Source organism: Chiloscyllium plagiosum, unplaced genomic scaffold, assembly GCF_037043375.1.
Source record: "Chiloscyllium plagiosum isolate Xiang-an unplaced genomic scaffold, Cpla_swu_hap1 HiC_scaffold_6, whole genome shotgun sequence".
Taxonomy (NCBI): domain Eukaryota; kingdom Metazoa; phylum Chordata; class Chondrichthyes; order Orectolobiformes; family Hemiscylliidae; genus Chiloscyllium; species Chiloscyllium plagiosum.
The window spans coordinates 63,773,896-63,789,010 of NW_028270144.1; the positions used below are offsets into that span (position 1 = coordinate 63,773,896).

The 15,115-nt window shown below is 38.9% G+C and overlaps 1 protein-coding gene across 3 annotated transcripts; it reads right to left on the minus strand.

The window, feature by feature from the left end:
- Window positions 1–730: 730 nt before the first annotated feature.
- tmem126a (transmembrane protein 126A) lies at window positions 731–15,114 on the minus strand. 3 transcript variants are annotated; one of them, XM_043691632.2, is made up of 5 exons: window positions 15,096–15,114; window positions 14,543–14,658; window positions 8,828–9,021; window positions 8,331–8,445; window positions 731–1,655 (listed from the first exon to the last, which is right to left on the minus strand). In XM_043691632.2, the coding sequence occupies exons 2-5, from the start codon at window positions 14,647–14,649 to the stop codon at window positions 1,454–1,456; spliced, it is 618 nt and encodes a 205-aa protein (XP_043547567.1). In that variant the 5' UTR covers window positions 14,650–14,658; window positions 15,096–15,114; the 3' UTR covers window positions 731–1,453. The 3 variants fall into 3 exon arrangements, with proteins under 3 accessions (XP_043547567.1, XP_043547565.1, XP_043547566.1); XM_043691630.2 differs by having other exon boundaries at window positions 15,073–15,108; XM_043691631.2 differs by having other exon boundaries at window positions 14,971–15,107.
- Between the last annotated feature and the right edge of the window lies 1 nt (window position 15,115).

Below are 15,115 nucleotides of genomic sequence, written 5' to 3' on the forward strand. Positions count from 1 at the left end.
AATGTGTGAAGTTTGCACATTCTCCTCCTGTCTGCGTGGGTTTCCTCCGGTTTCTTCCCACAGTCCAAAGATGTGCAAGTCAGGTGAACTGGCCATGTTAAATTGCCCATAGTGTTAGGTGCATTAGTCAGAGGGAAATGGGTCTGTGTGGGTTACTCTTTGGAGGGTCGATGTGGACTGATTGGGCCAAAGAGCCGGTTTCTACACTGTAGGGAATCTAATCTAATCTAAATAATCAAGTGTGAAAAATGGGAGGCTGGTTTCACTTGAGATGGTGGATGAAGAGGGAACGGGGGTAAAAATATCAATTTCTATTTCATATCTCTGACACCTGCAGTATTCTGCTTTTGAATGTGTGCAATGTCCAAACTCTCTGGTTTCCTCCAGTTAAATAATGAAGTCTGAGAACATTGTCCTTTGCTTTTACCACAATTACCATTGTCCTTTGTGGGAGAAGCAAAGGACAATGTTCTCAGACTTCATTATTTAAGTGGAGGAAACCAGAGAGTTTGAATGTTGCACACATACAAAAGCAGAATACTACAGGTGTCGGAAATACGAAATAGAAATTGAAAATGTTGGAAATACAAAACTGGTCAGGCATTATCAAGCTTTTTTTTTGAAGTTCAGCCCAAAATATTGCAGAAAAGTTTGAAGGTGACCTCTTGGACGAGATGTATGACTGGGGAACTGGAAGGAAACGAAAGGATTAACCAAACTACACCATCCATTAATTTTACTCAAATTTATTGCATGAAGACTTAAATTATCACATCCAGGAAATCATCCATGCTGCTGTTTCTTGATGACATAAAAGGATGCATGTACATGTTTGTGGTTTACTTTCAAGATTTCTTTCAGAATCAGTTTCATATTTTAACGATGTAGCCGGAAGAAATTTTTAAAAATGATTTTATATTACAATTGCAGCACTTGGACTTTATGATTAAATATATATACCGTGCTTTTCACAAACCACCAGATATCTCTAAGCACTTTACTGAAAATTTATACAGAACTAAAACTTAAGAATAGCACTGTGATAACAAACACTAATTGTATATTTTTAATGTAGATTGAGGGATTAATATTGTTCAGCACACCAGGTCTCCTGAGCACACAGATGAGGCCTCCATTTAACAAATTGGCCAAAAGACTCCCTCAGTGCTGTACTGGAGTGTCAGTGTCAGAATTTTTCAGCTCAAGTTCTGGAATGGGACTTGAATCTGAAATCTTGTGACACACAGACAAAAGTGCTATCAATTGAGGCAGGGCTGGTCCAGTCACAAATGCAGGACTATATAAAAAAAAATTGATTATGTTTAGTTGTGTGCTGTAATTTTACTATTCAAGTTTTCTAAATTTACACATTCTTTTCTCATATGATCATGCATTCACCAGTGTCAAACTATGTTGATGAGTCCTGAAGAAATTACATTTTTTTTCCTCCAATTTACGCATTTAGTTTGGGAATTTTAGGAGGTGGAGGAAGTGCTAACATTTTCACATAAATTGCATAGTGCTTGGAACTCAGATAGACTCCGAAGAGAGCTTGAAGGATTAATATGAAGCTTAATTTCCTCATAACTGGCTGACAAATAGTAATCCAGAATCGTATTGTATTTCCTCTTTGTGGCAATGGAGCTGTATTATACCTGGACCAAAGAGAGTAAAATGTAGTTAGAAAATAAGTACTATCTTGAATACTTGTACTAAGTGTTAACGGTAAAGTTGTCAAAATCCTACTGGATCATAGGTTTGCTCTCCCATTAGAAAGAGAGAACTGGTGACCATTTCACCTGATGATCATCATGCCTCAGGCAAGGGTAGAGGTGGAAAAAGAGAGTTCTTCATGGTACCCTCAGCTGGTGCAGGAATCAAACCCATGCTGTTGGCATCACCCAGCATTGCAATACAGTGGTCTGGTCATCTGAGCTGTAGTGACGGGGAAGTGACAGCAGAGATATGTAAAGAACAGGTAAAGGATGTTACTGGCAGTTTTCATAATTAAGCAACAGAATGAAACTATTAATAAAGGACAGTGAAGAAGGTTATCTCAGAGTACAACAGGACATTGCTCAGATGGGCCAATGGACTAGGGAATGGCAGATGGAGTTTAATTTAGTGAAATGTGAGGTGTTGGATTTTGATAAAGCAAATCAGGACAGGACTTACACATTTAATGGTAGGGTTATGGGGAGTGTTGCCGAATGAAGAGACATTGGGGTGCAGTTTCATAGCTCCTTGAAGGTGGAGATGCAGGTAGACAGGATAGTGAAAGCGGCATTTGGTACATGTGCCTTCATTGGATAGTGCATTAAACATAGGAGTTGGGAAATCATGTTGCAGTTGTATAGGACATTGGTTAAGCCACTTTTGGAATAGTGTGTTCAGTTCTGGTCTCCCTGCTATAGGAAAGATGTAGTTAAAGTTGAAAGGGTTCAGAAAAGGTTTACAAGGATATTATAGGGTTGGAGGGTTTGAGGTTCAAGGAAGAGGCAGAATATGCTAGGGCTTTTTTCCCTGGAGCATCAGAGGCTGAGGGGTGACCTTATGGAGGTTTATAAAATCATGAGGGGCAGAGATAAAATTAATAGTTAGGGGAGTCCAAAAGTAGAAGGCAAAGATTTAAAAGGGATACAAAGAGCAACTTTTTCATGCAGAGGGTGGTGCATGTACAGAACGAGGAAGCCACCAGAGGAAGTGGTGAAGGATTGTACAAACACAACATTTAAAAGGCACCTGGATGGGTATAGGTAGGGTTTAGACCATAAGATATAGGAGTAGAAGTAAGACCATTCGGTCCTCGAGTCCACTCCACCATTCAATCATGGCTGATGGGCATCTCAATGCCACTGACCCACACTCTCCCCGTATCCCTTAATTCCTTGTGAAATTAAGAATTTATCATTTTCTACCTTGAAGACATTTAACGTCCCAGCCTCCACTGCACTCCGTGGCAATGAATTCCACAGGCCCACCACTCTGACTGAAGAAATGTCTCCTCATTTCCGTTTTAAATTGACCCTCTCTAATCTGAAGGCCGGGCCCACAGGTCCTCGTATCCCTACCTGAGGGAAACAAATTTCCAGCGTTCACCCTTGCATTATCTTGTAAGTTTCTATTACATCTCCTCTCAACCTTCTAATGAATACAATCCCAGGATCCTCAGCCGTTCATTATATTTTAGACCTATCATTCCAGGGATAATCCGTGTGAATCTCTGCTGGACACGCTCCAGTGCCAGTATATCATTCCCCAGGTGTGGGGCCTTAAACTGGACACAGTATTCTAACTGGGCCCTAACCAGAGCTTTATAAAGTCTCAGTAACATATCGCTGTTTTTACATTCCAGCCTTCTTGAGATAAATGACAACATTATATTTGCTTTCTTAACCACAAAAGTCAACTTTTAGAGAATCCTGGACGAGCACTCCCAGATCCCTTTGTGCTTTGGCTTTATGAACTTTCTCACTGTTTAGAAAATACTCCATGCCTGTATTCTTTTTTCCAAATTGCAAGACCTCACATTTGCTCAGGTTGAATTTCATCAGTCATTTCTTGGACCACTCTCCTAAACTCTCTAAATCTTTCTGCAGGCTCCCCACCTCCTCAGAGCTACCTGCCTGTCCGCCTAGCTTCGTATCATTGTCGAACTTCGCCAGAATGCCCCCAGTCCCTTCATCCAGATCATTAATATTTAAAATGAACAGCTGCGGCCCCAACACTGAACCCTACGGGACCCCACTTGTCACTAGCTGCCATTCTGAACAAGAACCTCTTATCCCAACTCTCTGCCTTCTGTCAGACAGCCAATCCTCAATCCAAGCCAGTAACTCACCTCGAACACCATGGGCCATCACCTTACTCAGCAGCCTCCCGTGAGGCACCTTAACAAAGACCTTTTGGAAGTCTAGATGGAATACATCCACTGTTGCCTCTTCAAAGTCTAACACGTTTGTCAGACACAACCTCCCCTTACTAAATCCATGCTGACTTGTTCTAATCCTACCCAGCACTTGCAAGAATTTAGAAATCTCATCCTTAACGATGAGATTTTACCTACAACCGAGGTTAGGCTAATAATTTTCCATCTTTTGTCATGATCTTTTCTTGAACAAGGGGGTTACAACAGTGATTTTACAATCATCTGGGTCTTCCCCTGACTCCAGTGAGATTTGAAAGTTTACAACCAACGCCTCCTTCAGCCACCTCCCTCAGAACTCTAGAATGTAGCCCATCCAGGCCACAAGATTTATCAATTTTTAGACTTTAGCTTTTCTAGCACTTTCTCTTTTGTAATGGCTACCATACTCAACTCTGCCCCTTGACACTCCTTAATTGTTGGGACATTACTCATGTCTTCCACTGTGAAGACTGACATAAAGTATTTATTAAGTTCTTCATTTATTTCCTTATCTCCCATCACTAGCCTTCCTGCATTAATTTGAAGCAGCTCAATTTCTACTTTTGCCTCTCGTTTGTTTCTTATGTATTGAAAGAAACTTTTACTACCATTTCTAATAATACTGGCTCACTTACCTTCATATTTGATCCTCTCCTTTTCTATTTCTCTCTTTGTTATCCTCTGTTTGTTTTTTGCAGTCTTCCCAATCTTCTGATTTCCCCGTGCTGTTGGCCACTTAAGAGGCTCTCTCTTTTTCTATGATACATTTCCTGATTTCCTTTGTCAGCCATGGTGGCCAAACCCCCCCCCTCCACCAGAATCTCCTGCCATTGTTGCTCTACTGTCTTCCCCACTAGGCTCTGTTTCCGGTTGATTTTCGTCAGTTCCTCTCATGCCCCAGTAATTATCTTTATTTAACTGTAACACCATTACATCCAATTTTGCCTTCTCTCTTTCAAATTGCAGACTGAACTCTGTCATATTATGATCGCTGCCTCCTAAGTGTTCCCTTAACTTTAAAATTTTTCACAAAGTCTGGTTCATCACATAGCACTAAGTCCAGAATAGCCTGTTCCCTTGTGGGCTCCATGACAAGCTGTTCCAAAAAGCCATCCTGTAAGCATTCCATGAATTTCCTTTCTTTGGATCCACTGGCAACATTATTCACCCAGTCCATTTGCATATTGAAGTCCCCCATTATCACCCTGACCTTGGAGGGATATGGGTCAAATGCTGGCAAACGGGACTAGAGTAAGTTAGGAAATCTGGTTGGCATGGATGAGTTGGAACTGAAGCAATTCTATGATTACATTAATTTGGATTTTTATTAAAATCTCTTTGTCTTGCAAATGCGGTATGGTGGCTCAGTGGTTAGCACTGCTTCCTCACAGCACCAGGGACTGGGTTTGATTTCATCTTCGGGCAACTAGCTATGTGTAGTTTGTACATTCTCCCTGTGCCTGTGTGGGTTACCTCTGGGTGCTCCGGTTTCCTCTCACAATCCAGAGATGTGCAGGTTAGGTAGATTAGCTGTGCTGTATAGGCCACAGTGTTCAGGGATGTACAAGCTAGGTGGATTAGCTATGGGAAATGCAGGGTTACAGGGATAGAGCAGAAAAGTGGGTCTGGGTCAACTCAATGGGCTGAATAGCCTGACCACATTTCTGATTCTATGACTCCATGTCTCCACAAATTTTGCCATCCTGAATACCGGGAAAGGGTGACCACTTGCCTTTAAGGTCCTCTGATGTGACAGCACACGTTGAGGGAGCCGGTCACCCTTACATTCCATTAGTTTTCCCATATTTTCCCCTCTTGTAATAATATTTGCTTTATGATGATAACTTCTTATCACAAAATAAACAAATATATCATGCACAATGAAGTAAATAAATATGATCCGATTGCCATTATGGAGACACGACTTCAGGATGACAAAGAATGGGTCCTGAATATTGAGAAGTACAGGATATTAATAACAAAGGCAGATAGGTAACAGTGGAGGGATAGTACTATTAATCAAAGATTGCATTTGTGCTAATAGTTAGATATGACTTTGGTTCAAGAGATCAGGATGTAGAATTGGTTTAGGGTGGAGATGAGAAATAGCTAGGGAAAAGAACTAACTAGTAGGAATGATTTACAACTCCCCGTCACAAAATATGGGAGAAAGTATGCAAGAAGATGCCACATCAAAGGTTACTGTTGAAAATAGAAGTTTATGGCATATGGGGCAATATAATAGTATTACAAGAAAACTGATTGGTCGGCAGAAAAGAAAGGCAGGATGTGACTGCGAAGTCCTGCAGGGATGTCTGCTGGGGACTCAATGTTTTACAACTTACATCAATGACTTAGATGAGAGGAGCAAAGGTAAGGTAACTAAATTCACAGACATCACTAAGATTTATAGGGAAGTGTACCGTGAAGACAACATTGGAAAATGCAGATGCAATACATAGGTTGAGTGAGTAGGCAAAAATCTGGCAAATGAAGTGCAATCTGTGCAAACGTGAAGTTGTTCTCTTTGGCATGATGGTTAAGAAAATGGTATTAAACCAGAGAACGTCTTCAGAGTTCTGAGAAGCACAGGGATAACACATACTCGAGAGAGTTAATGGGATGTTTTCTTTTATTATGAGAGGTTTTGAATATAAGAGTAAGAGTACAAAGGTCTGTAGAAACTCAGAAGGTCGAGCAGCAGCTCTGAAAAGAGAAACAAAATTAATGCTTTCAGTCCAATATGTCTCTCCTGTGGAATGAATGGGCTGGAAAATGATATTGTTTATGCTGTTGACACAGATATTGGAGTGAATAGAACAAATGGTGAGGGTCCCCAGATCAAAAGGCAAAGGGAGTGCTAATGACACTGAAGAAGATAGGAGGATGCAAAATCAGTGTGAATGACAGGTCTGACCAGCAGTAAATCGGTCAGATCTGCTAACAGCAAACTGATATCATCAACATGGGACGTGGGTATACATGCATAATCAAAATGGAGGACAGTGTTCATACTTGGAAACTGTTGAATTTAGTATATTTAGTTCTGAAGGCTGTTAAGTGCTTAAATGGGAAAATGAATGCTCTTCCTGCACTGTATGTTAAGCTTTGCTGGATCAATGCAGCAAGCATGGTTGAAAATGTCAGCTTAAGAGGAAGATTGTGTTTGGAAATGGCAAGCAACTGGAAAGTCAGGAACAATTCTACAAATGCAGTGAAAATCAAATGGGATTTAATTTTCTGATTCATCCATAAACAACAAAGTTGTGCCAACCTGATGCCAAATTAATTCCTTCTTCCTGCTGTTGGTCCATTTCCCTCCATTCCTTGCATGTTCATGTGCTTGTCTAAAAGTCCCTCAAACACCCCTATAGGACCTGCCTCCACCACCACCCCTGGCAGTGCACTCAAGATTCCTACCACACTCTGTATAAAAAATTGTCTCTTACATCTCCTTTGAACTTTTCTCCCTCTCATCTTAAATGCATGCCCCCGGGTTTTAGATATTTCAACTCTGGGAAAAAGATTCTGACTGTCAACCCTAAATATACATCTCAATTTTATAGACTATGAAGTCTTCGCTTAGCTTACACTCCTCCAGAGGGAAAAAACCCAAGTTTTCCTAGCTTCTCCTTATAGCTTATACATTCTAATCCAGGCAGCATCCTGGTAAACCTCTTCTGCACCCTCTCCAAAGCTTCCACATCGTTCCTGTAATGTGGCGACCAGAATTGAAAGCAATACACTAAGTATGGCCTAACCTTAAAAAGCTGCAATATTATATCCTAACTCTTGTAGTCAACTCGCCTACCAATAAAGGCGAGCATACCACATGCCTTCTTTGCCTTCCCATTTACTTGCATGGCCATTTTCAGGGAGCTATGGACTTGAACCCCAAGATCCTTCTGTACTTCAATGCTGTTCACGGTCCTGTCATTCACTGTATACTTTTCCTTAACATTTGATTTCGCAAAGCGCAGCACCTCACACTTACCCGAATTAAACTCCTCCTGCCATTTGTCCGCCCATATCTGCAACATAACTATATGGCGCTGTATCCTTTGACAACGTTCTACACCATCCATAATTCCACTGATTTTTATCATCTGCAAATTTACTAATCCACCCATCTACATTTTCATCCAAGTCATTTATACATATCACATACAGTAAAGATCCCAGTATGGATCTCTGTGGAGCACCACTAGTCACAGACCTCCATACAATAACATATGCTTTGAGTATGTATTTTGCTGCAGAACATTTTACAATTTTCTCCACATTTATAGAAGATTGATGTAAAATGCAACCTTTCTCCCCATCAAATTGCAAATACACTAAAACATTTTTAAGATGCTAGGAGTCACTATAGTATGAAAACAATTCTTTGTAGCAAGAGAGTACAACCATATATCATCCTCACCGTGATGCAAGGCCAGCATTTATTGGTAAGGCCAGGAGAACAGGATACAAGGTTCCTCCAACAGAAGCCACTAATCCTCCTCTAACTAGGGCACACGTGGGACAATTGAGATCACCTAAACAAAACAAAATCAATTTTTCACGATAAAAATTTTGTTTTAAATTTTAAGAACAATGTCAGCTTCATTTTTAATTAGCTGTCCAGTTGATTGAGATGACATATAAACATCTTTGAAACCTATTTTAACCTCGTTGCTAGTTTCCTCCCTCAGTCAAGGGGCAAGATTGAGAGGGTAGGTAACCTCAGTCAGTACGGGAATTGAACCTTGACTGTTGGCATCACTCTGTGTCACAAACCAATTGTGAAGCCAACTGAGCTAACTAATATTACACTGCTATAAAATATCTTCAATACTAAAAATCAGAATGTATTATTATTTTGGATCTAGGTAGGATAAACAACATGCTTGTATTATTCATAACAAATCCCTTACCAACCTGAAAGCAAAGGCTTTGACACAACAGCATTATATCCTGCTATTGTAGTCAGGAATGGAAGAATTCCCATTGGCAAACTGGAAGCAAAACGAGCCTGAGCAATATTGAGTACTCTTCGAAAGAAACTGTTGGCAATTAAACCAGCAAATGCTGAATTTATCCCAAGGTAGATGGGTCCATATGCAAAAAGCTTTCTGTGGGAGGAGGAGAAGAAATTTAGTTTTCATTACAAATCTCAACTGCAAACATGAGTTATTGTAGAGAAAACCTTTCATTAACTGTTACTTCACATTCAGTGCTCAGGTAACAGCTGATATGCGTGGAGCTACCTCCATCATGTATGTACAAATAGTTTGAAATATAAATGTGGAGAGGAAAAATTGATTTAAGGGTGACCAGAGTGACATTAACAAGACAAAGTTAAAAATCACACACCACCAGGTTATAGTCCAACAGGTTTAATTGGAAGCACACTAGCTTTCGGAGCGACGCTCCTTCATCAGGTGATTTTCACTGCTCAACAAGTCCAAGTGGAATAATAGGAACAGCAACACTATTCTAAATTGCCTTCATCAATCTGACCAAGGGTTTTGTCTCAGTCAATTTACCTGATGAAGGAGCGTCGCTCCGAAAGCTAGTGTGCTTCCAATTAAACCTGTTGGACTATAACCTGGTGTTGTGTGATTTTTAACTTTGTACACCCCAGTCCAACACCGGCATCTCCAAATCATTAACAAGACACTGAGTGACATGGATTGACTGAGTGACATGGATTAACTGTATCCTAATCAGTACTGATTCTACTGCCACGCATCTATCGAGCAACTCCCAGATTAAGTTAAATCTAAGGTATTCTTACCTGCATACATTAGGAAACCCCTATCTTGATTCCAAATTAGTACCTTAATCAAGTGAAACTTTGTGGTTACTACATTTTCACATTCCTATATAAGTCTCTTTAACTATCCTTCAGAATATCATTGTTTGTTTTCAAGGTATCATATTCTAGTCTAAACCATGCTTTTGCAATTCTTCCAACAATTTCTTGTTAATATGAGAGACTAAATCAAATATTTATTCCATTACGACTGAATTTTAGTTATTTTAATCTCGATTGTTTAGTAGGTTTGATAATTTACTTGTATTGCTCAGTAGTTTTGATAATTTACTTCTACTGCATTTGAACACACTATACTGATCTATAGATCGTCTTGGTTTTTCCTAACTTCTTGATAGTCCCATACACTACGATAAAGTTCAAACCACTGGGAATCTTGTTTTTGACAAGATGGAGAATAGTGGCAATAAAGACAAAGAAAAGGATTAGTGCAATTGTACATCTCTGCTTGACTGCAAAGGATTCTATCATATTATTGGTGAAGACCATTGCTGACATTTTGTTGTGAAGAAGATGGAAAATGATGAATTTCTTGGGAGAGCAAGGGTCTTCCATAACACTTCTAAATTGACTGAGACAAAACCCTTGGTCAGATTGATGAAGGCAATTTAGAATGGTGTTGCTGTTCCTATTATTCCACTTGGACTTGTTGAGCAGTGAAAATCATGCCTAGTTCCACAGTTTGGTTGGAAACCACACCTGATTTCCAGAAGAATTTCTAGGGAGCATTTCTAGTCTTCTTGGCAACACAGAGTAGGGAGATTCGTCAGTAGTTTCCACAATCCACTTTGTCTCCCTTCTTGAAGATGGTGGCAACCGCAGCATCCTTAATACCAGTAACTTTTAGCAACAGTTATTTAATAAACTAACCTTTTATCTTATTTGAAGCATAAAGTTATTTTATGCTGTTGGTTATTTTTAAATTAAAACAAACTCAAAGGAAGTAATAAATATGTTATTACATAACGCAGTTCACAGATTACTCAGAGGATAGACCTGATGTAGATCTAACAACAGCCAGAAAATATATGGTGCATTGCACTTCACAAATAAACCACGACTCAGCAGAAAGAATTTGTAATTGAAATTATTCAGATGAACTACAATTTAAACGAGAGTGGATTTATAAGGAATACACTCATCAGAATTCTGTCTTTCTAGTACTTGCAAACAAGCACCACCCGAAATTGGAGGAATGGATTTCATATTAGAAATGTCATTCAAAACTTTACGAAGGAAGCTATTTTGGTGGTACCAAACAGTATCAGACACCCTCGAGGTTAGGGAACCCATTAGCTTTAGTTTGCAGTTTGAGATATCTTTTCTCTAATACTTGCACCCACAGTAACAGGAATGGATTATGGCAAGTACATCTAAATAATAAATGGAAATACGTTGGCTTTTTCCATAACTAAGATGCCTTGTTCTGGCTATAGGTTAATTGTCTGGTTTGTTCCCATTCTAGGAATGAGCATTTGCAAACTGAACTGGTCCCTAAATTTGATAGGCAAGCTGAGAATCACATTTCCTCTAAAGAGAATTGACAAATTCAAGATTAATTGAAATGATGAAAGAATACTGAGAATATGTGCACACTCTTTTTAGAAGCTATATTTAATAATAAAAAAATACAGTAGGGTTATCTGTGTCCTCACAGTCCAGGAAGAATCATGTCCAAGGAAATGTTCTCCCTAATCTGTGTGACTAAGAGCAAATTGGAAGTGAAAGGGAATCAGTAGTCCCAGGGATTTACAAAAAAGATAAATACATCATACCAAATGGAGGATTAAAGGAAGGTGAATACTGATTCTTTAATCTTGAGGGCCCTGGCAAAATTGAACAGAATTATTAGCATTTGATTTCTAAATTTTATCAGTTTTAATTCTTTTTTGTAGCAGCCCACACACTTTTTGCTTAATAAATCCGTGGTGAGGTTTGCAATTGTTAGAAAATTTTAAAAGGCAGCCATTTGGTGCATCTTGTTGATGCTACCTCTTCTATTAGACATTTTTCCTGAAATGGTTATATTTCTTTTAAGTAATAGTGTGCTTCAGTAATCATACCACTATATTCAGTAATCATACCACTATTATAATCTAATGAACCTCTGAATATATATATTCCATTTCCATTCTTCTAGTGATAATTCTGCATCAATGCACAGTGAATTGGAATGTGGTACTCTTTTGTATGTAATTATATAAGAGATAATAATTATAAAAAGTAATGTAATTGTTAGTTGTTGGAGATCCAAGTCTTATGGGTATTTTACTGTGTGAGACCAAAGGTATTAAATTGGAGAGGGTTCAGCTAAGATTTACCAGGATGTTGTTGGAACTGGAGGGTTGAATCATAAGTAGAGGCTGGATAGGCTGGGACTTTTTTCAGTGGAGCATAGGAAGAGGCCTTATAGTGGTTTATCAAATCATGTGGGACTTAGGTAAGGTAAATAGCAAAGATCTTTTCCCTAGGTTGGGGGTGATCAAAACAGGTGGGCACATTTTTAAGGTGAGAGAGAGGTTTAAAAAAGACATGAGGGGCTATTTATTCACATATAGGGTGTTGCATATGCAGAATGAACTGAGTGGAATGATCGTCCAGAGGAAGTGGTGGATGTGGACACAGTTACAACATTTAAAAACATTTAGATAAGTGCATAAAGAAAAAATACTTGGAGATATGGGCTAAACGCAGGCACGTGGGACTATTTTATCTTGGGATTATGGTCGTCATGGGTTGGTTGGATCGAAGGGCTGAAATATGTACAAGTTCTAAAGGTCTTGACAGAGTAAATGCTGAGAGGATACCACCTCCCATGGGAGGGTCTAGGTCAGGAACCTTAATCAGTGAGGAATCAAGCATTACAGGGAAAAAGTAGGCAAATGTAGGAAAATGAAGTGAGAAATGTTGTAGTTGATCTGCGAGGGGAACTGGTAGATGAAGGTACAATTACAACATTTAAAATCCATTTGGACAGGTACATGAATAGGAATGGTTTACAGGGACTAAATGCAGGCAAGTGGAGTAAGTTTAGGTTTGGAAATTTGGTCGACATGAATGAGTTAGACCGAAGGGTCTGTTTCTGTGATGTATGACTATTTCAAAGAAAAGAAAAGCTACACTTATATAGCATCTTTCACAACCTCAGGATGCCCAAACTGCTTCAGTTAAGTAGTTTAAATGTAGTTATTATATCGTACTTAGCAATTTGTGTAGAATGAGGACCTACAAATAGAAAAGTAATATTTACAAGATGATACATTGTTATGATTTTAAAAAACAAGTACTGGACAACACACAAGAATTTTGCTGCCCTTTTGCAATATAGCCACTTAACTTTTAAAATCCACTTGAGAGATAAAGATTCAATTTGGATTAATCTTTCATTCAGGAGATGGCTTATCTCACAATGCAGCATGCCCTCAGTGTTGCATATCCCTTAGAATTGGAACTGAACCTACTTCTCAGGACAGACTGCCATTGACACAGCCACAGTTAACATTGATGGAATCAGAATAAAATAAAGTTCAAATAAAACTGAATTATATTTGAGAATTAAGACAACATTTCCACATTTCTTGGATGAGGAATTAATGCAGTCGAATGAGATATCTGTCCTTCATTTCTGGTTATACCTTCAATGCTCCACAAGGGAGAAAAATGTTCAGATGGAGATTAATACATTTTCTTCCACAAAGAATCATAAAGTTGCTTTGTCTTTTTCTGCATCCAGATTTCACTCTTTGAAGATGTGCTTCACTTTCATTGGGTGCAGTTGGTACAAAAGCTCAATTGTGAGTAGGGCCTCTGAAATACTATAGCCACATTAAAGCTTATCTTCTCATTGAACCCACTGACATGTAATACAATAAAGACTTGCTTAAAAAGATTATTCAAGCCCTTGCCAGATTGCCACACACTCCCTTCCCACATTCTTTGCATAACCATGCTGTACTGGACAGAATAAAGATACTCTTTGAGGGTGGCATGGTGGCTCAGTGGTTAGCACTGCTACCTCACAGCGCCAGAAACCTGGGCTCGATTCCAGCCTGTCTGGAGTCTGCACATTCTCCTGTGTCTGCATGGGTTTCTTCAGGCTGCTCGAGTTTCCTCCCACAGTCCAACAATGAGCAGGTTAAGTGGATTGGCTATGCTAAATTGCCCATAGTGTTCGGGAATGTGCAGGTTAGGTGCATTAGTTGTGGGAAATGTAATGTGGTAGGGGAATGGGTCTGGGTAGGATATGCTGCGGAGGGTTGGAGTGGACTTGTTGGGCTCCACACTAGAGATTCTGTGATTATTAATTCAGCACTGAATAAGGATAGCATAATGGCTGAAACATTTAAACCATGGCAGAGAGCATTTTTCTGACATTTGTTTAAGAAATTAAGAATTGAGTCCCTTGCTATTAAGGCATAACTAAGTCAGGGGTAAGCATTTTAGAGATATAGCATCATTAACCTCAGTGATTCCTACTTATAAATTAAGCTTAAATATCTACAGTTGCTAATCTTTTGATTGCAAATGTTTGGTTTAAATTGTTCTTGTATCACTGTGTAGATGCTGGTTTTAAACATGTTTCATTTGGTTTTAAACTGAATAAAACCAAAGTTTTATTCAGTTTAAATAAATGGGAACTGAAAAGGTCCTTCGTCTGAAATTTTAATAAACAATCTTAACTATGAGGTACAAACACAGAAATTGCTTGAAAATCTCAATAGGTCTCACAGCATCTATGGAGAGAAATCAGAGTTAATGTTTTGGATTCAGAATCTTAACTGTGTGCGCATTTGTGTGGACATAGATTAGATAAGTACCTGTCTAATTCTGGTAGCTGTTGAAACCGTTCAAGAAGCATTTCCATGATATTAGGGTTGGGCATACCAGGTTGTGGATCTTGAGTAAATACTGTATTATCTTCCATTCTTGAAACCTACAACAAATTAGGGTTTAAAATTAGGTAACTGAAAATATTTTATTGCACGACAAAGTCAAGCAAAAATGGCGTCAGAATACTCTAAGTGAAATGTGAATGTGTAGAATTTGTGTAAAGGAATTGCGAAGTAATTAACAACATCACACCTGACTTTAACACGTTCCGTTTTTGGAGAATTACACGGTATTAATGACAGAGCATTAAATAAAAAGAGCCACGCTAGAAATACACTGTAGGTCTAGCAGCATATGTGAAGAGATGAACGAGCAAAAGTGTATTGTGAATTATGTAAAATTTCAGAAAAAATACCTGAGTGTGAATCCCTAACTTCTGAGGTGAACAAATACACTTTTATAAAGATAAAAACTTTACAAATTTGCACACTATCGCAACAACATTTAAAACATCAACCTCTATCAACATTACCACCTCACATCATGTAAACTACTGAAAC

Bases quoted from the DNA above. Each gene is read 5' to 3' on its own strand.
- tmem126a (XM_043691630.2), bottom strand. The intron at 9,022-14,542 runs GTACTTATCTAA...CTCCTCCCACAG, and splicing joins CAGCTACCAGAATTAGACAG to AAAGCTTTTTGCATATGGAC. The intron at 1,656-8,330 runs GTGAGGATGATA...TCTTTGGTCCAG, and splicing joins AATGCTGGCCTTGCATCACG to GTATAATACAGCTCCATTGC.